The sequence below is a fragment of the Equus quagga genome, chromosome 5, assembly GCF_021613505.1.
Source record: "Equus quagga isolate Etosha38 chromosome 5, UCLA_HA_Equagga_1.0, whole genome shotgun sequence".
In the NCBI taxonomy this organism is placed as follows: Eukaryota; Metazoa; Chordata; class Mammalia; order Perissodactyla; family Equidae; genus Equus; species Equus quagga.
In genome coordinates, this window is record NC_060271.1 from 107,975,682 (window position 1) to 107,998,284 (window position 22,603).

The 22,603-nt window shown below is 35.9% G+C and overlaps 1 protein-coding gene across 3 annotated transcripts in view; it reads right to left on the reverse strand.

The window, feature by feature from the left end:
• RMDN2 (regulator of microtubule dynamics 2) overlaps positions 1 to 22,603 on the reverse strand; it is a 79,787-nt gene that overhangs the window by 21,393 nt on the left and 35,791 nt on the right. For all 3 annotated transcript variants that reach the window (XM_046663591.1, XM_046663592.1, XM_046663593.1), the window contains exons 3-5: positions 11,437 to 11,611; positions 10,202 to 10,304; positions 6,168 to 6,228 (exon numbers count right to left, since the gene is read on the reverse strand). In XM_046663591.1, coding sequence (XP_046519547.1) covers positions 6,168 to 6,228; positions 10,202 to 10,304; positions 11,437 to 11,611 — 339 coding nt within the window. The remainder of the gene's footprint in view (positions 1 to 6,167; positions 6,229 to 10,201; positions 10,305 to 11,436; positions 11,612 to 22,603) is intronic.

Here is a 22,603-nt window from a genome sequence, read left to right on the forward strand (position 1 = left end):
CAAATACAACCAAATGTAACATTAAAAAAAAAAATCTCTGAATCACTCACTAATATTTAACAGAAGTATTCATATAGATACAGGGGCCCTAAAGATAATAAATACTTGACATCAACATGAGGCCAGTTTCCTCATCTATAACTGGGGATTCTGACACCATCTGTCTCATATGCACATTGTGAGGGTAAAATATCTACAACATGCAATCGCTTAGAACAGTGCTTGGCGCAGAGTGAGTTTCTAGAAATGTTGGCTGCTGCCACCACTATCAGCAACATCAAAGTCACCAAGAGGCTCGCAGAAAAAGTCTAATCACATAAACATTAAATTGAAAAATACATTGTGTCATCAGATCCTTGTTCCTTGTTACTAAAAATAAAAATAAAAATTTCTTAGCCTCTTTCAATGTCATTTGAAAATAAAAATAAATATCATGACTATAGACAAAGTTAAAGGTAATTTTAGAATATGTTTTTTCAAAAAATTTCCCATGTCCTTCAATCCTTCCTTGGAAACACTGCATTCCTCTAGAATAGTGCATCCCATGGATTATTTACCTTTTTTCCATGGGGAATATAAAATTTATATAAATAGTTATTTGACTATAAATTGGGTACAATATTTGATCAGCAATTCGCTTATTCTAAAAATTGGGGGATACATGACTTTTCACAGAGTGTTTCTCTCTATGCAAAAGTCTTTGGGGTATTTCAGACTGTTTCTGCCTGAGGCAAAATATTCATTTACTTAAATATTTCAAGACTAGATGTTAATTTTTACTTGCATTGTCATAACTGAAATGAAAAATGTACTTTCAGGTGTTATCTCAATCGTTTCTGTGGATAATCATAATTTTCAAGAACAAAAATGAAGTGAAGAATTTTCTTAATTTGGAACCGTAAGATCATTCCTGGACACAAAAGATCACATAATTCACATACTTTATGCCCAACCAATAAAATGGCCACTTTTCAGTTATGACTTCTTTGACCTTTTAATTTTCAGTTTTTATATAATCAAGGGAACCCACTACCGTAGAAGCCAGAGTGATAACTAAATCAACCTACTAAAAGTCATTTGAGAATTTAACTAGATTAGGAGATACTACTACTCACAAATTCTAAAATCAGACTGTATTTCACATACATCTCTGCACCACCAGAGATAGAGTATTTAGAAAACATTACTGGAAAAAGACTCTCAGCTTCCTGGTGAAAACTGTTATTGTTGCCTCTTGGCCTCACCGTGTTCTTTCGAAATGGGGTCTGCTGTTCTGTTCTATCACTCCTCCCACAGAGTTGAAGACCATGGAGCACAATTCCACAACTACATCCCCAAACTCCCCATTTTAGTTATCACATTATCATTTTCCAACTTATTCAGACTTAAAAAAAACCTTAGGCCACTTTTTAAAAACATAAACTTTTATTATTTTAAAATACCTTGAGATTTACCGGAAAGTTGCAAAGATAGTACAGAGAGTTCCTGTATACCCATATCCGGTTTTCTCTATTGTTTACATCTTACATTATTATAGTACATTTATCACAACTGTACCAATATTGACACACAATATTGATACATAATTTTCACAATGAACCAATATCAATACATTATTATTAAGTAAACTCCATACTTTCTTCAAATTTCCATCTGCTCTTCCTAATATCCTTAAATTTTGACACTTCTTTCTATCCCTCCTTCCATATTTATCCCTAGTAACTAACACCTTGTTCAGTATCTCTTTCAACAAATGAAAATCTTTTGATGTACTATTGTCATCCATCATACACCCTGTTCCTCCTAATTTTGTGTTATTTGCAACTTTTATAAGCATACCTTCTATATCTTCACCCTCTGACAAAATTACTGAACACACTAGCGTCTAAGATCTAGACTTGGAATCTAAGAATCGTCTCTAGGCTGACAATGATATTGTCAACAGATAGGCTGTTGAACAAGTGAGGCTCAAACCCTTCTGTCAGCATGGTTAACCCAGAAGCTTGCCCACATTTCTGCATCTTGTCCACAACAATGTAATGAGTGAACTTGCCTTAATGTCTTGCTTAAATCCAGATATATGAGCTCAATTTCCCTACTCTATCAATAGCAAAGGAACAAAAAACAGATCACGTCACATTTTTAGAAAAATCTATATTGGGCCTATTTGAACTTCCTCATCCAGAGATTCCTAGAACAACCCAACTAACTATTTGTACCACAATCAAAGGAAAAGATTCTATGTTCTTGGATCCAGAGTGGTGGAATCAATCTTCTATTTTCTGAAAATCAGAACTACTTATGCACTTCTCTAGGCCTTTATAGTGCTCTCTCAGCACATTCTCTCCAAGTTACTCTGACTGAAGACAAAAAGGAAAAAAATGATTTATGAATACTATTATATGAAATATGTACTTTTTCCTTATAATCTGTCACTAGAGTTATGTTTTTCACAAAATCACTTTTCCCCAAAGGATCATCACTTTTTTTCCGGCAATTGATTCCACCTATGTTTGTATGTGTGTTGGGTTTTTTTTTGTATTGTTCATCTTTAAAATGTAATTTAAAATTTTATTTCGTAAACTCTCAGGTTGATGGGAACTCTAAAGAAAGTTAATTCATAATATGGTCTATTACCTCCATCTAGAGGTTGTTCTAACTACATGCCTTGACGAAAATGCTGTATTTTTTTTTGCATTGATATTGAATATATCTTCAATAATTGGCAAACATTCTTGTTTCAACATTACTACAACAACTCCATTAGTTTCCCTGAGGGACTTTTGAGTCAGCATCAATGCTCTTTATACTGTGAGAAAGCAGAGGAAGAATAACGTAATAGAAGAAATATCAAGCACATAAGAATATAAGATATGGCTTTTGTTTTTCCACTTATTGTGTGGCCCTTGGTTACTAATCAACACACCACACACACACACACACACACACACACACACATACACACACAGAGCTTTGCTTACCTTCTCTATAAAATGGAAACAGGTTGTTCTGTAAATGCCTATAAGGCATGTGGATATAACTTGTGACTGGTAGAGTGCAACAAATACCTAAGACATTATTTATAATTAAGGTCAGGCCTATTTGGCTAACAAACTCCAAATCCATCAGAGATTTTACTCTCTTGATTCTACAAGTATCTTAGGCTGGTACAATAAAAACAACAGAATTTTATAGAATGCTTATGTCGCCTTAAAGTTAAAAGGTAATTTCGTTTTGGAAAAGACAAAGATGAAAAACATGTCTTTTGTTTTTCAACTGTTCCCTCAATGTTAATCCTTTACGATCGTTATTCCTAAAGATTGCATCTTTTATTTCAAACTGAAGGCTTATAAACCATCAAGTAACCCTGTAAACCATGGGTCTGCAAACTTTTGCTGTAGGGCCAGGCAGCAAACATTTTAGGCTTTGGGGTTGACAGTCTCTGGTGCAACTACCCAGCTTCACCGCTGTGTACAAATGCATGGGTGTGACTGTACTCCAATAAAAATTTATTTAAAAGCAGGCAGTTGGATTTGGCCTGTAGGCTACAGGCTGTCATTTATGCTGAATGAATGAGAAAATGTCTTAACATATTGAAAAGATTCCAGCAGAATAAGACCTTTTTGTGCCATTTTATTACAATTGATGGAATCAATTAATCTAAATTTCACCCATTGATTCTCAAGACCAAGTTTTAATTTCTCTGTTTTCATCACCCTAAACTTCTACTATTTAATTGAATGAGAACTCTTGTATTCAGTAGATATATGATAATACATTCTAGGAATTGAGATAAGATTGACATTCATATTTAACACATTTTATCAGCTGATTAGATTTTAATATATATATTTTTGGTGAGCAAGATTGGCCCCGAGCTGACATCTGTGCCAGTATTCTTCTATTTTGTATGTGAGATGCTGCCACAGCATGGCTTGATGAGTGGTGTGTAGGTCCGCACCCAGGATCCAAAACTGCGAATGCCAGGCCACCGAAGCAGAGTGCACAAATTTAACCACTCCGCCACTGGCCTGGCCCCCTAGATTTTAATATTTTTTTAAATTAAAGACCGATACTGAATAAGAAATCACGTGAAATATAATTGCATAATTTCTCTGTGTGTGTGTGTTTGTGTTGATAAGATTTAACCTTGGGGTTAAATCCTCTGGTTATAAACAGGGCAACTAGTTCACAACAAAATGTGAAAGAAGATGAACAAAGGAGCAGTAACCAGATGAGTGGAAGATCCACAGGAAACCCACTGAGGAAGAGTTAAGCATAATCTGTCCTCACACGATGGATTTCAAGGTACTTATGAAGCCCTCAGAGAAGATTCAACACTGTTCCTCTGTGAAAATTTGGAAGCTCAAACTGGTAAGTGTCCTCAGATTGAGGATTAACATTACATGGACATTTTTAATGCGATTCTTCACGGACACAGATGCAGTTTGAGCGAAGGAAGAGCACAGCAGAGGAAGAGCAGCCCAGCAGCAGCAGGAGGAGGAGGAAGAGGAACAAGTGGGGAAGAAGGAAGAGCGGCAGGAGCAGCTCAACGTGAACAGCAGGACCTGGGTGCTCCTTCTGCATCCAAATCTGGCTAACCAGCTCCCAAACACTTCCAACATCAAAGGAGATGAAGAGATTGTGGCTTGATCAGGGTAAGTTTAATACAGTTACGACTAAGAGTGGAAGAACAGAAGTACCTTAATGCATACAGATGTTAACTTATTAATATTAGTATTATGCAAATTAGAAGAAGGCAAAGTTGGCTATAGAAATAATAGCCAAAATCATTATATACTGAGGAAATAGTCTTAAAGATATGTATCAGAATGTTAACCACAAAATTACCTTTCTCCTAGAGTTTTGGCAAAGGCACCAAGGGCACAAAATAATACTTTATCTGTAGGTACTCCAATCCCTAAAGCAAGACTCTCTACTACCCATGCATGACACGCTAAGGAAACGATTCACAGGTTCCGCCAGGCTTAGCCCTTCGCCCATCTCCAGGCGATACAAGAGAAGGCAAAGAATTCACTGGTGGAGGCAGGGACCTGGAGTGGGGATTTCTGCGGATAGAACCGTTAGGGTACTTGGGTTCCACCTCCCACTTTCTCATGATAGAGTGCAGAAGGTAGGCTCACATCTTATCTTAAGCCAAGACAGGGGAGCTTCAAAAGACCTATTCTTATTTTGGTACGTGTCCCTTGGAGTCTAGGGGACAGGAAGTTTCAAGATGCTTATGTGAGTAGAGCTCCCCCTGCTGGTGACAGAGTAGAGAAACAAGTCTGCTTTGGGAAAATGGTTTGTACTTCAGAGCTGGTGAAGCAAAAACAAATTTCCTGTGGGACAGATGTGGACCTGCCGAAAGGGAGCCACTTTGAGAGAGATTTTTGCCTAAGAGTGCCTCAAATAATAAAATAATCCCGAAGAGGGGTGGATTTTTAGAAACATAGGTCTGAGAGAAGGGTTATAAATTATTACTGTATCTTCCTAGCATCTAAAGTATCTGTACTGCTGAGGAGAAAAAAACTAAGGAACTAAAAAATGTAGAAATGCAAATGCGGGAAAAAGGAAGCGTTAATTAACAACAATATATGTCTTATTTGTGATTTATAATTCTAAACATACAAAGGATCCAAAACAAAATGTACTCAAGAATAAAATTTTTTGCCCCAAGGATATTCACCTATGTCCATCCAACTAATTACATTCCCTTTGTTTGAGCTTTCTTATAAGTGGTTTTTCTTTGACCTGTGGAATTTGTATCCCTTGACACATCAAGCTTTAAGAAATGGCTGATGTGCTTTTATTCTTTGAACCACTCTTTCTACTTCTTATTTAGAAACATGGCATCATTTTAGTATTTGTTTTCAAATGAAATGTTATATTAAATTAGATTTAATTAGAATTTATCATGTTCAAAGCCATTGGACTTGGTAGAATCACTTATGAAATCTTCAATGAAAGTTTACCTTAAATATAATAAATACATACTGAAAAATACATGAAGATAAACAGAACAAGAACAATTACTGTGCTATCTACTAACTATTTTTCAGTGAATGTGACAAGTTAAATGGGTCAAAAATATTTTTAAAATCCATTATAATTTACAAAGATGCATATTAGCATTTAAAAAGGCTGCATAAATTCTACATACTTACCACAGATGACAATGTCCATTCATGGGTGCTCTAGTAATAGCTTTTTCACCTAATGTCTTTCCTGAAAGATAAATGGACTTACACTTAGTACCTTCATGTGAGTTGGTGCGAGGTAGATTATTGAATTAAGTCAGTGATTCCTAAAGTAGGCTCCCAAGACCAGAAGCATCACCTGGAAATTTGTTAGAAAAGCACATTTTTGGCCACACAGGAGACTTCCTCGATCACAAACTCTAGACTCAGCAATCTGTTTAAAGCAGCCTCTAGTGATTCTGATGGTGCTCAAGTCTGAAACTCACTGGACTAAGTGATTTAACCAAGTATAAGAAAAGTCATTCAATCATTATTTAAAAGTGTTAATAAAAATTGTTTTGTAATTAAGTCAACCAACATTTACTGAGTGCCTTCTAAGTGCCACAGGATGTGAGCCTCTGAGAACAGAAAGTCAAGTAAGACACAGTTCTTGCCCTCCAAGGGTTTACAGTTCAGTAGACAGCAGGTATAGAAAAAAACAAATTACATGCAAAAAGGTAAAAGTAAGATAAAAAAAAGAGAGCATGGCAGAGAAGAGGGTGAGTAACTCTATCTAAGGAGGAAGGGAAGGCTTCCCAGAGAAGTTCTTGCCTCATCACTCACAATAATGAAGAGGCTCAGTACAGAAATAATTCTCCCAAATCATTTCTCTGAGTTTTAGAATAACTTTTTCTTTCTTTTTTTTTTGAGGAAGATTAACCCTGAGCTAACATCTGCTACTAATCCTCCCCTTTTTGCTGAGGAAGACTGGCCCTGAGCTAACATCCGGGGCCATCTTCCTCTACTTTATATGTGGGATGCCTACCACAGCATGGCTTCACAAGTGGTGCCATGTCTGCACCTGGGATCCAAACTGGCGAACCCCGGACTGACTGCTGAAGCGGAAGTTGAGAATTTAATCACTGCATCACTGGGCCGGCCCCTAGAATAACTTTTAAAAGTGCAATAATTACTTTTTTTTTCTTTTTTGGTGAGGAAGATTTGCCCTGAGCTAACATCCATCACCAATCTTCTTCGTTTTTAGCCTGAGGAAGATTAGCCCTGAGCTGACAATCTTCCTCTACTTTGTATGTTGGTTGCCACCTCAGCATGGCTGATGAATGGTGTAGGTCTGTGCCCAGGATCCAAACCTGTGAACCCTGGCTGCCAAAGTGGGGAGCGCCAAACTCAACCACTACACTATGGGGCCAGCCCTCCGTAATAATTACTCTGGATGGAAGTTTGTCTATTCGTTTAAACAATCAAAATGCTTGCAACAAAACTGAACCACATTCTGAAAATCTTTCTCAAAAAGAGGCTTTGCTTCTTACCCTCTCCTTTTCACCCTGCTCTATTTTTTTCTTTGGAGAGAATATCCAATGATCTGCAAAATGCCCTTCTAAATAGGTAGTTGAGATAATCTTTATAAACAAGAATCTTTTATTCTAAAACCATTCTCTATTTGGTAATTTATTAAGGTGGTACTTTATAGCTTTATCCATTAACAGAAGTACTCTGTGTAGAAATTTACATAAAGTGGAAAAAATCAAAGTGAAATATTTTAATAATAACTAATGTTACATTGTGGACACCTACTAAAAGTTAGCCATTTGTAAACGAATGATTGAAAAACATAAATACTTTCTAATGTACAAACATTAAACACTAAATCAACATTTTAGCACACTACTGCAAGCCTAAACGAGAGGAGCAGCCATCACTCCGAGACTACAAAAGGACGCTGAGCAGTACACAGTCTGGTTTCGCAGCCTCATTTATGCAGCTGAAGCCCGAAAGGAAAGCTATTCGCCTGACAAAATTATATTTTGAGATGCATTTGAGGCATTTGTACTGATCATTTAATTCTGGATATTATAATAATGTTTCTTTAGATATAAGATTCATATTTTATTTGGAATACAAGTTATGATCAGTTGCAGTATTCAAAAGTTGTACTGCATAATGATACATCCCGTTTTGAGTTTTATGAAAGAATTTTGCACTTTCCAGTGATCAAACCGTCCCTCGGCATAACAATTTCAAATGTACTATTATGAACAACAACATCCAGCACTCTTCTTCCCTCATACTGAGTTCCCTCCACAGCCGGTCTCAGCTCCACTGTACTTTGTCATCACCTTTCGCCAGCCCTTACCACCTGCACACCTGTGCGATCTGTCCCCATACTCATCTACACAGTAAGTCCTCTAGTGCAGCCCTGTCTCAGTCACAGTTACGTCCCTCCTCCTCTCGCTCTGCTCCTTCCGTCCACCCCTCATTTTAACATTGTTCCTGAACACAGGAATCTGGAGTAAATGTTTCTTAAACAGATGAAGAAACAGAATTCTTTTAAATTAATTTCAATATTGGAATGAACATATCTGAGGCTTCACTCCTTTTTCTTTGATACTATAAACTTGTCTCTTTTTTTGGATATATCCTATTCAAATTTATGCTCCATTCTTGTCCCCAAATTTCCTCCAGCCTATTTCTTTTTCCATTTTCACCATCTCACACATTTACTCAATTAAACTCCCACTCCATTTTAAAACAGAGATCCCAGGATGTGAGACTGTTGCTTCCCGAGGAAAGATTTCCCCACATCGCCCCCGACCCCTGCCCTCGCACCCTCCTTTCTGTTACACTCGCAACACTCTGCAGCCTCCTTACTCACAACTTATTTCCGTTTGTTTCTTTATGTGTATGATTATCCGAATAATACTCCCTCCTCCACAAAGCCATAAGCTCCCCTGCATTCTGAGAACATGTCTATTTTGCTTTCATATTTCTGCCCCCTAACACAGGAGGAGCCCTAATGCCCAGGGTACAGTAGGTACTTAAGAAAAAAAAAGTGTTTCATATCGATGAATGTTGGAACAGTTTACAGATATACTTTGATTTTTCTCAGTAGATATGAAAATAAGTCAGTTTGTTCTCTTTGGTTAAATTTTTATTTACCTTCAAGTTAATACATCTCTTCTCTAGAAATCCGTTTTGCTTATGGCCTGCAAGACAGATTGCTAGAGAAAAACTGCCCCACAAAGGTGATGAAGAATATGTAAAGAACAAAGAAGGAAAATTTCTCCCATCCTCCTCCCACTTAGAGAGAATTAAAGTGCAGAGGTCAATTGGCAAGGAAATCTACAAGTGGAAGAAATGTAATTACAAGGAGTTTGGAAATACTTCCTTCTTGGAAATAAAAATGACAGCAAACTAGACTGAAGGGAGATCTGCAGAATCATTATCTTCTTGCTGCTTCTCCCTTATGCCATCCAGAGAAGGAAAGCTTGGAAAAGAGAAGACTTCCAAATAAAAGAAGAGTTAAAGAAGTTTTGATGTCAAATTACTACCCTGAAACTCAGAGAGATGGAAGGTAAGGGGCTTTTTGCAAGAAAGAGTTTTGATACTCAGTGAGAGTCAAGGTGAGATATATACGTGTAGACGTTTTGACATTCTGGGTTTTCTTTTGTTGCTGTTATTATGGAAATTTTTTAAAATATGCAAAAAAGTATACAGGACAGTATAATGAACCACCTTGTACTCATCACTCAGCTTAAACAATTATCAACTCAAGGCCAATCTAGTTCTACCAAGACAAATTTTGAAAAAAAATTTGGAAGCCTGAATGGTTATTTCTTCATGGTACCTGGAGCTCTGCATTACAGGAAGTAAGGAGGGTTAGTTTAACTGTGGTGAAAGATGACCGCTGGAGACAAGTGTCTTCTGCCTATTATTGCTTCTCAAACATTACCACTTACTGTCTCATCTTTCTTTTAAAAGCTGAAATTTGAGATTTTTGGTTGCCTTTTCTACTATGCTCAAATATTTTTAAAGAACATATTCTTTAGTCCAAAAGAAGCTTTTTGTCCTTAGACTGTGTGTATTTTTCAGTACCATATATTGATATAGATTAAACATACTGGTTTTAGCTAAGATAATATAGCTTTAATTAAAATTCATTAGAGGTTTATTATAGATAATAACTGTCACTTGAGGATAATAAATCTTTACAAAATACTTACCAATATTAGCATAATGTTTCTTTTCTTGAGTATTTGTAGATAACTCATACATATCTCCATAAGCACGAGCAAACCGCCAAATAAACTCTATTTCATCTCTATACTGAAAAGGAAAGAGAGAACTGCACATTAGATTAACTCAGTAACTTTGACCAGACTATGTTTTTCACTGCAACTTCTACAAAATTAGGCAGCTAAACTAACACTTACAGATGACTGAATCTACTCATGTGCATATAACATTTTATTTTTATTTTTTATTGAAGTATAGTTGGCATACAATATTGTACTAGTTTCAAGTGTACAACATAGTGATTCGACATTTATATACGTTATGAAATGATCACTCTGATAACTAGTAACCATCTGTTGCACATAACATTTTAAATTCAAATATTCATGGCTACAAAATGTGATTTTATATAGTGTTACATTTGGATCTCAAAACCAATGAATATTATCCAGACAACAGCTCCACACCCTCCAGAGAAGGGAGAAGTGACGGGTGCCAGAATCTATAAATTCTCTCTGGGTTGTGGTATCCTCTTCATATTTTCCCTTCTAAGTTATCTACTATCAGTATGCTGATACTGGTCACAAAGTAGTTCAAAGTATCAGTATGCTGTTTCAGTGAGCATTTCGGATAGTATCTGTAAGTTATTACAGATCATATATTCTCAAAAGAACAGAGTTAGAGTTGTTAAATCCTCAGACAAAGGTTAGACTTAAATTGCTCATGGGAAAGAAAGAGATTTATTGCTCCTTTGGATATTGCAAACCCTCTTTTGCTTTTTTGGTAGTGGTGGTGGGAGGGATGGGCTTTCCCAATTCTGCCTAACATGAAATACTGACAACTAACCATTGGTAGAAATAGACTGAAATACTGATGGTTGTTATATTAATAAACATAAGATAGAAAACTTAAAATGTAGCTTTCCCTCCTCACCAGAGAAGCAGTATGTCTTGTTCTTTATCTGTTAGAAAATATTTATTAAATATATCAAGTTAATAAGAATCAAAGAAAAGTAAAAATGTATAATCATTTCTCTGGTTCTCATTTTTATGATCTTAGAGCTCAATAAACTCATATTTACTTTTATTATAGAAAAATTTTGCACCAATCATTTAGCTTGTGTAAACTGTGACACAATTGTCATGGTTATAACATAAATGGGACAGTAGGTTAAATCAAAAAGTAAACCTATACAAACATACTACCATCACATGTCTCTTACCTTGTCTTTGTGGTCACAAAGTAGTTCAAAGCTCTCCATCTTGCTAGACTCCTCCAAACGCAAACGGTCCGCCTTCTGAAGAAGGACATCTAAATTTAAGTCTTCCACGTGTGTGTTCAATGCCTTAGTGACAGGAAAACTCTGTTCTTCTGTGTCAGTATTAGCTGTAATATAACTAAAATGACAGAAATAATCATCAACTCCCTCAAAAGTTATACTATAATAGCCAGAGTGATCCTTTTAAAATGCAAGTCAAATCATTTCCACTCTTACGCTTGAAATCCTGCAGTGGTGACCCCTGTCACTCAGAGAAAAAAACTTAAGTCCTAACAACAGTCTACAAGGCCCTGTGAGATCTGTCTCCTACGCCCAATCTCTCTCTGACCTTGTTTCCTACCACTCTTCCCACTCATTCAACTCCACACTGGCCACCTGGCTGGTCGTTAAATGTGCCAGGCACACTCCTATCTCAGGAACTTTGCTTTCTGTTCTCTCTGATGAAACGCTCTTCCCTTAGAAGGGCACATAACTCATGCCCTCACCACCTTCAAGTCTGTGCTCAGATGTCATCTTCTCAAGGTGGCCCCCCCAGATCACTCTATTTAATGCTGCAACCTCCACACTCCAACCCACCCACATTCCCTTCACCTCCAAGCTCCCTTACCATGCTTGACATCTTTTTCTGTAGTATGGACCACCTTCTAATATAGTATAAAACTGACTAATCCACTACATGTGCCGTTTGTCAGTATCTCCCCCAGTAGGATGCATGCTCCCTGACCAAAGGATTCTTTGTTTTATTAACTGATGTATCAATGCCTAGAACAGCACCTGACACACAGTGGATACTCACTAAATATTATTGAATGGATGACACAGAGTTGTAGGAACTCAGTAGGCACTCGAATATATAATATATATATAATATACATATGTAATATATACACACCCATATATATTTATAGCTCAAGATGATATTCTAACTCTTAGCTTAGTTTTTAAAAATTCATGCTACCTCCCACAATTCCTTTTTGGTGGCATATAATGCAAACAATTTGTCTCGATTTATTCAAACCCTGTTCTGAAAACATTTTAAGGAAGTATATAAGGATACATAATGTATAAAAAGACAAATTAGAACTAGTGAGAAAAGATAAAAACAAAGCCAAATGTGAGTAAGGGCAATAAAAAAAATACATACACGTTAGATATCTGTATCTTTGCTACAAGGGACACAATGTGGTTCTACACTTTCTAGCAGCCAATGTAGTCACAGTCCCCAACAGATACTAACAAAGATGAAAACAAAGCAAGTTCTTGAGAGAAATGTAACTATTTCCAATAGTAAGAATCAAAATAAATTTCTTTCAAAGTCCTTATAAAGATGACACTATATTCAAACTCTTCAACATTAATGGAAACACCTTCCAGTTGCTCGAACCGAAAAACTTAGAATCATCCTTAACTTCTTTTTCTCTACTAAACAATTTCCAGTCTGTTAGAAATTCCTCTTGGTTCTTTAAAATATATCCAGAATCTGGCCACTTCTCACCATCTCCACCCACTGCTACCCTGGTCTAAACCACCATCATCTCATCTGGATTTCTGCAATGCCTCTGTCACGTCTCCCTGCTTTAGGCCTTGACCCTTACAGTTTATTCTCAACACAGTAACCAGAATGGTCCTTTAAAAACATGAATCAAATCATGTCACCCCTTGCTCAAAACTCTCCAATGGACACCCGAGTCAGAGTGAAAATCTAAGTCCTTACAGGGGTCTACAAGGCCCTACGTAATCCAGTCCAGTACCTCTGACCTCATCTCCTACCACTCCCCTGCCCGCTCAGGGCATTCCAGCCACTCTGGCTTCCTTGATGTTCCTTGAACACATCAGTCATGTTCCTGCTTTACCATCTTTGTATTTGCTGCTCCTTCAGCCTGGTGTGCTCTTCCTGGACATCCACATAGTTTACTTGCTCACCTGTTTCAGAGACTATAGGAGAGTTTAGCAAGTTGCCTGCATATAAGATTCACATATGAAAGTCAAAAACTATATACCAGGAGCAAAAAACCTAAAGAGCATGATTAAATAAAATATTTCATTTATAATGACCTCAGAGAATATCAAACACATAAGAATAAATCTAATAAAAGATATGTGAAGATTCTAAGGAGAATATTATAAAAGGTACATTAAAAGATGTTTACAAAATCTCCTAAATTCTTGGAAAAATACATCATGTTCATGGCTGGAGACACCCAATGTTACAAATATATAAATTCTCTCCAGATTAATCTATAGATTCTATATAATTGATTTCCGTGAAATTTAACAAGATCATTCAAAAAGTTACACAGAAAAGTAAAGAGCCTAGAGTAGCCAAAGCACTCCTGAAGACAGAGAGCAGGGAGAGCAGACTTCCTTCACCAGATAGTAGGACCCATTAAAGACAGTGTGCTATTGGTGTGAGGTAGATGCGTGACTGATGGAACAGAACAGAGCACAGAAACAGATCCATATATACGTGGAAGTGTAGCACACGACAGAGTTGGCATGTTAGATCAGTGGGAAATTAAGGGATTGAGGTGAAAAAAACGTGGTTATCTCTACAGAAAAGGATGAAATTAAATCTCTACCTTATAATATTAAAAAAATAACTCTAGATGGTATAAGCAATAAAGTATTAAAAATAGTTTTTTTAATTCTTAAGTAGAAAATATAGGTGAATATATTTTAGTCTTTGGGATAAGAAATTTTCTTAACCAAGATACAAAAGCATTAACTATAAATAATTATTAATTATAAATAAGTCAATATGACTATATTAAATGAAAAACTGCTGCTAATCAAAAGACACTTTCAAAAATGCAAAAACAGAAATTAAAAACCAGGAATAGATATTTTGCAACACATGCAACTGGAGAACATTAATAGCAAGAATAAATATTTTCTAAAGTTCACTAACAAAAACACAGTAAACTCAATAGAAATATACTCAAAAGATACAAGTAGGCCTCCTCAAATGAGAAACTACATATAACCAAAAAACACAAGAAAAGATGTTCAACTTTCACTAGTGATCAGAGAAATACAATAAAGACCACAAAGAGATACTGTTTTATACTTGTTTCATTTACAAAATTTGAAAAGTCTGATAATACCAAATATTGAAGAGGAAGTCAATCCATAGGATCTGATACAAATGCAAATTGGTGAAACCGGTTAGGAAAGCACTTTGGCATTATCTTTTAATATTGAACTTTCCCATATCCCAGGACCCAATAATCCAAGTCTCTTGCACAAGTACAAAAGGAGATACGTGTAAGAACAGACAGAACAGTACTTTCACAATAGCAAGTACCAGGAAACAACCTAAAAGCTTATCAAGAGAATGGATGACTATTACACAATCGTCAAAATGAAAGAAATACAGTGATATGCAAAATATGGAGGAATCTGAGCAAATTTAAAGTGGAAAAATAAGCTCCTAAAATTATATACAGTGATTCTCTTTCTATAAAAACAATGAAAATTAAGTGTTATTTTTAAGGAATATGCATGTAGTAAAATTATATAAAAAGGAAAGCAAAGGATGAACAATATAGATTATAGATTTAGGATGACAGTTACCTTCAGGTGAAGTGAGGCAGGGGAGCCAAATAGTTTGATGAGGATTATTGTCTAGGTCGTAGCTGTTGTTTTAGGAGGTGGTTTCATGGATGTTTATTATATTATTCATAATCAATAAATAAATGAGTAAGTGGCATATGTATGATGAAGCTAATCCCCAACTTCATCAATGCTAGAAGACCTTCTCCAAGGCATACAATAGTAAAAATGGCAAAAGTTTGTGATAAAGAAAAAATATGAGAAACAGCAAGGCAGAAGAAAATAACCTACAAAGAAAAACCCCATCAGGCTTTCAGCAGATTGCTCAGAAGAAACCCTACAGGCTAGGAGAGAATGGAATGATATATTCAAATTACTGAAAGACAAAAACTTTCAGCCAAGAATACTCTATCCAGCGAAACATTCCTTCAGGCACGATAGACAAATAAAAGCTTTCCCAGATAAACAAAAGTTGAGGGAGTTCATCGCCACTAGACCTCCGCTACAAGAAATAATTAAAGATGCCCTCAAACCAGCAAAAAAAGGCAAAGGTCTACAAAGCTCTGAGCAAGGAGATAAATAGACATGATCAGAAACCTGAAACTCTCTATCAGAACAGGGAGGCAAAGACTCAGTTACAACTTAAAAGAGAAAGGGAAATAAAGCATCAAAAGTAAGGATAAACACTTCAACTTAGCCACCAACTCACAAAATTAAAAACAGAACAATTTGTAACAGCAATTACTCAGAAGAGGAGAGGAAAGGGAAGTAACCTGCTTAGGTTAATGGAGATAAGAGGCTATAAGGAAATGGACTATCTCATCTCCAATATCTGTCATACAGCCCCACGGTGACCACCAAACAAAAAATCAGAGCAGAGCCACAAATCACAAAAAGAGAGAAAACTGAGAAATCTCCCTAAGAAAACCAACAAAATGAAATGGCAGTCAGAAATACAAAGGAAGAGAAACAGTGGAAACATAGAACAACCAGAAAACAAGAGATAAAGTGGCAGCATTAAGCCCTCATATAACAATAATCACTCTAAATGTAAATGGGTTGAATTCTCCAATCAAAAGACACAGACTAGCTGGATGGATTAAAAAACAAGACCCAAAAATATGCTGCCTCTAGAAAACGCACTCAGCTCCAAAGACAAACATAGCCTTAGAGTGAGGGGATGGAAGACAATACTCCAAGCTAATGGCCAACAAAAGAAAGCAGGTGTTCCCATACGTTTAGCAGACAAAGCAGACTTCGATTTAAAAAAGACAATGAGAGACAAAGAGAGGCAATATATAATGATAAAAAGGATATTCTACCAAGAGGTCATAATGCTTCTTAATATATATGCACCTAACACAGGGGCACCAAAGTACATAAAGCAATTATTAATAGACCCAAAGGGAGAAATTAACAGCAACACAATAATAGTAGGGGACCTCAACACCCACTTACTTCCATGGACAGATCCTCCTGAGAAAAAGTCAAGGAAATAGTAGATCAAATGAAACACTTGACCAGATGGACTTAATAGATACATAGAGAGCATTCTATCCAAAAACAAAAATATACTTTCTTCTCAAGTGCCCATGGAACATTCTCAAAAATAGACCATATGTTGGGTAACAAGGCAAGCCTCAACAAATTTAAGAAGATTGAAATCATCCCAACAATTTTTTCTGACCACAATGCTATGAAGCCAGAAATTGACCATAAGAACAAAACTGGGAAACAGAGAAATATGTGGAGACTAAACAACATGCTATTGAACAAACATTGGATCATTGAAGAAATCAAAAGGGAAATTAAAAAATACCTGGAGACAAATGAAAATGAAAATACAACATACCAACTCTTATGGAATGTAGCAAAAGTGGTCATATAACAATAGAGGCCCATCTCAACAAGCAAGAAAAATCTCAAATAAGTAATCTTGAGATGCACCTAACAGAGGTAGAAAAAGAAGAACAGACAAAGCCCAAAGTCAGCAGAAGGAGGGAAATAACAAAAATCAGAGCAAAATAAATGAAAGAGAGACTAAAAAAACAGTAGAAAGGAACAATGAAACTAAGAGCTGGTTCTTTGAGAAGATAAACAAAACTGACAAACCCTTAGTCGGCCTCACCAAGTAAAAAAGAGAGAAGGCTCAAATAAAATTACAAATCAAAGAGAAGAAATTACAACAGATACTGCAAAAATACAAAGGATTATAAGAGAATACTATGAAAAACTATATGCCCACAAACTCAATAACCTAGAAGAAATGGATGAATTCCTAGACTCATACAACCTCCCAAAACTGAATCAAGGAGAAATAGAGAATCTGAATAGACCTATCACAAATACAGAAATTGAAATAGTAATAAAAGACCCCCAAAAACGAAAGTCCAGGACCTGATGGCTTCTCTGGAGAATTCTACCAAACATTTAAAGAAGATTTAGTGCCTATCCTTCTCAAAGTATTCTGAAAAATTGAAGAAGATGGAACACTTCCTAACACATTCTATGAGGCCAACATTACCCTGATACCAAAACCAGACAAGGACAACATGAAGAAGGAAAACTACAGGCCAATATCACTTATGAACTTAGATGCAAAAATCCTCAATAAAATGTTAGCAAACTGAATACAGCAATACATTAAAAGAATCGTATGCCACAATCAAGTAGGATTAATTCTAGGGATGTAGGGATGGTTCAACATCCGCAAATCAATCAATGTGATACACTTCATTAACAAAATGAGGAATAAGAATCACATGATCATCTCAATAGATGCAGAGAAAGCATTTGACAAGATTCAACATCATTTATGATAACTCAATAAAATGCGTATTGAAATAAAATATCTCAACATAATAAAGGCCATATATGACAAATGCACAGCCAACCTTCATACTTTATTGTGAAAATCTGAAAGCCATCCCTCTGAGAACAAGAACAAGACAAGCATGCCCACTCTCACTACTCTTATTCAACACAGTACTGGAGGTATTGGCCAGAGCAATTAGGCAAGAAAAAGAAATAAAAGGAATCCAAAATGGAAAGGAAGAAGTGAAACTTTTGCTATTTGCAGATGATATGATTTTACATATATAAAACTCTAAAGGATCCACCAGAAAAGTATCAGAAATAATCAACAACTACAGTAAAGTTGCAGGGTACAAAAATCAACTTTAAAAAATCAGTTGCATTCCTATACACTAACAATGAACTGGTAGAAAAAGAAATCAAGAATACAATCCCATCTACAATCGCAACAGAAAGAATAAAATACCTAGGAATAAACTTAAAGAAAGACCTGTATGCTGAAAACTATATAATATTATTGAAAGAAATTGAAGAAGACATAAAGAAATGGAAAGATATTCCATCTTCATAGGTCAGAAGAATAAACATAGTTAAAATGTCCATACTACCTAAAGCAATCTACAAATTCAATGCAGTCCCAATCAAAATCCCAATGACATTCTTCACAGAAATAGAACAAAGAACCCAAAAACTTATATGGAACAGCAAAAGACCCTGAATAGCCAAAGCAATCCTGAGAAAAAAAGACAAAGCTGGAGGCATCACAATCCCGGACTTCAAAACATACTAGAAAACTATAGTAATCAAAACAGCATGGTACTGACACAAAACAGACAAACAGACCAATGGATCAGAACTGAAAGATGAGAAATAAAACCACATATCTACAGACATCTAATCCTTGACAAAGGAGCCAAGAACATACAATGGAGAAAGGAGTTTCTTCAATAAATGGTGTTGGGAAAACTGGACTGCCACATGCAAAATAATGAAAGCAGACGATTATCTTGCACCACACACAAAAATTAACTCTAAATGGATTAAAGATTTTAATGTAAGAACTGAAACTATAAAAATCCTAGAACAAAATACAGGAAGTACATGCTTCAATATTGGTCTTAGCCACATCTTTTCAAATACCATGTCTACTCACGTAAGGGAAACAAAAGAAAAAGTTAACAAATAGGACTACATCAGACTAAAAAGCTTCTGCAAAGCAAAGGAAACCATGAACATAGTGGAAAGACAACTCACCAACTGGGAGAAAATATTTGTAAATCATTTATCAAAGAGGTTGATCTTCAAAGTATACAAAGATCTCACATAACTCAACAACAACAAAAAAACCCAAACAACCCGATCAAAAAATGGGCAGAGGATATGAACATACATTTTTCCAAAGAAGATATACAGATGGCCAATAGGCAAATGAAAAGATGTTCAACATCACTAATCATCAGGAAAATGAAAATCAAAACTACACTAACATATCACCTTACACCCATTAGAGTGGCTATAATCACCAAGACAAAAAAATAACAAATTGGAGAGGATGTGGAGAAAAGGGAACCCTCATACACTGCTGGTGGGAATGCAAACTGGTGCAGCCACTATGGAAAATAGTATGGCGATTTCTCAAAAAATTAAAAATAGAAATACCATATGATCCAGCCATCCCACTACTGGGCATTTATCCAAGGAACTTGAAATAAACAATTCAAAGAGACTTATCACCCCTATGTTCATCACAGCACTATTTACAATAGCCAAGAAGTGGAAGCAACCCAAGCGCCCAGTGACTGATGATTGGATAAAGCAGATGTGGTATATACATACAATGGAATACTATTCAGCCATAAAAAAGACAAAATAGTCCCTTTTGCAACAACATGAATGGACCTTGAGGTTGTTACGTTAAGTGAAATAAGCCAGACAGTGAAAGAGAAACACTGCATGATTTCACTTGTATGTGGAAGATAAACTAACACACAGACAAAGAGAACATTTCAGTGGTTACCAGAAGGAAGGGGGTTAGATGGTAGGCATAAGGGGTAAAGGGGCACATGTATACGGTGACTGAGAAATAATAATGTACAACTGGAATTTCACAATGTTATAAACTATTATGACCTCAATAAAAAAAAATTAAAAAAAAAGAAAAAGGACAAAAACTTGAATATTCCTTTAGCCATTAAATAAATTAAATCAGAATTTATATATCTATTACAGACACACACACATACACACACAGAGAACATAGTTTTACAGTGAATTCTACCAAACATCCAAAGAATGAGACTTACTCAAATTTTTCTAAAGATTTAAAAAACAGGGAAACACCCCTTAGCTCATTTTATGAAGCTAGTAAAATTGATACCAAAATCAAACAGGGGTAGTATAGGAAATGAAAACTACAGGCCAATTTCACACATAAACACAGATGTGAAAATCCTCAACAAAATATTAACAAAAAAACTGCAAGAAACATGGAAGAATGAATCATAAGCAGACTGAGTTTATCCCAGGAATTACAAGCACAGTTTAACATAGAAAACTTCTGTAGCACAACAGACGCAAGGAGAAAAACATATGATCATTTCAGTGGTTACAAAAAATTTTTTTTCCAATAAATTCAACACCATTTCAGGAAAAAAGAAATACCAAACCCATAAACAAGGAGTAGAAGGGGACTTCTGCACTTGATAAAGGTTATATACCTAAAACTATAATACATTTTACACTTAAAGATAAAACATTAGAAGCATTCTCCTTAAAATCAGAAATAGAGAAGGATGTCCAATATAGCAGCTTCTATTCAACACTGTACTGCCGGTCCTGTTAACACAATATTAAAAGAAAAACAAATAAAAATTATAATAATTGGGAAGGAATAAACAGAACCATTTGATAATTTGAAGATTATTCAATAGAATTTTAAAACCTAACAAAATTTACAAATAAGTAAATAAAACATTTTGAATCAAGTTTTGAAAATCAACTGTGTTCTTATATCTATAAAACAAGTCAAAAAACATAATTTTATAAAATACAACATTTATAATAAGAAAACACATGGTACCTAGGAAAAATTCTACGAAAGTTTTTTATGACTTTTCTATAGAAAATTGAAAAAAATCATCAAAGGACATTAAAGGGTACCCAAATGAATGCAAAAAGATATCATATCCATGGACAGAAAAACATAACATTAAGACAATCTCACATGGCCCCAAATTAATCTACAGTTTTAAAACAATTCCAATCAAAACCACAATGGTGTTCTCCTATGGAAGTTACCTGAACAGAAGGGCAAGTACAAGAAGAGCTAAGACAATTTTAAAGAACAGATATCAGGACTACAGTATGAAGGATAAGACTCTACTAAGTCAATGTGGTATTGATATAACAGACTAACTAGCCAACAAAACAAAAGAAAATGTCTAAGCTGGTCTGTTTCCCACATTAAAAAACATCTAAGTGAGCTGACCCGGTGGCACAGTGGTTAAGTTTGCATGTTCCGCTTCTCGGGGGCCTGGGGTTCGCCAGTTTGGATCCCGGGTGTGGACATGGCACCGCTTGGCAAAAGCCATGCTGTGGTAGGCATCCCACTTATAAAGTGGAGGAAGATGGGCACAGATGTTAGCTCAGGGCCAGTCTTCCTCAGAAAAAACGAGGAGGATTAGTAGTAGTTAGCTCAGAGCTAATCTTCCTCAACAACAAAAAAAATCTAAGTGTGAAAAAATTGTTTTCCTGCTTTGGACAGAAATCTTCTACTTAACTAGGCATTTCAAAAAAATTATGAGCAAGTTTTGAAAGCAAGTTTAAAATAGGGCATATCTAAATACGCCTGGGAAAATTCAACCACATGTATTAACTTTGGGTTAGAGCTTAGATTTGTACTGGGGCACACACACAAAAAGGGCATTTTATAGATTATATGATGTCAAACAGAAGTTTCCAACACTTTTTTAGCAGGCCTGGAGAATTTCACCCTAAAATGTCAAATTTACTTATAAACATTCATCTCCTCATGTACTTTTCAGGCCCTACTTTCTGCTCCCAATTTGAGTAAGAACAATGCCATTTTCCCTATGCCTTCATTTCTGCACAATTACTTGCTTCAATAACAACCATAGCATCTCTGAGGGCATGGCTGTATTATTTAAAGAGAAAATTATATTATTTACTGTGAAAATAAAGTGTGTATCTAGAGAAGTTTATCAGTAGTGAGTTGTACGAGAATATGCAAAAACACACCTGGCAACAGCACTGTGGCCTCTCCCCACATCACGCACCCAGATTCAGTTCCTTTTACTCAGCCTAATCTGACACCTCACTCCCCTTTGCCTCTTTTTTTCCAAAAGATACATGCTAAAAGAGACTGATGTCAGCAAGATGGAGACTAGGAAACTCTATGTCCTCATTCCTCCAAGGAAACAGTAAATGAACAACAATAGAAAGATTGAAACAGCTTTGTGGGAAATCTAGAAACTAGTTAAGCTTTGCAGCAACCAAGCAAATGTCCAATGAAGAAAAAGCCATACTTAAAATGGTAGGAAACTTGACGGTGTTTTCGCTCACCCTTGTCTCACCCCTCCCTGGCATGGGCACAGGATGGCTGGGAAGAAGTTGTCCAACTCCTGGTTCCTCCTTTGAGACAGAAGGAAAAGAGTGGATTTTCTTTGCAATGTTCTGGTATGTCTAATGGCTTCTCAAGAGACTGGTTTCTGTCTCGTTTGCCTCA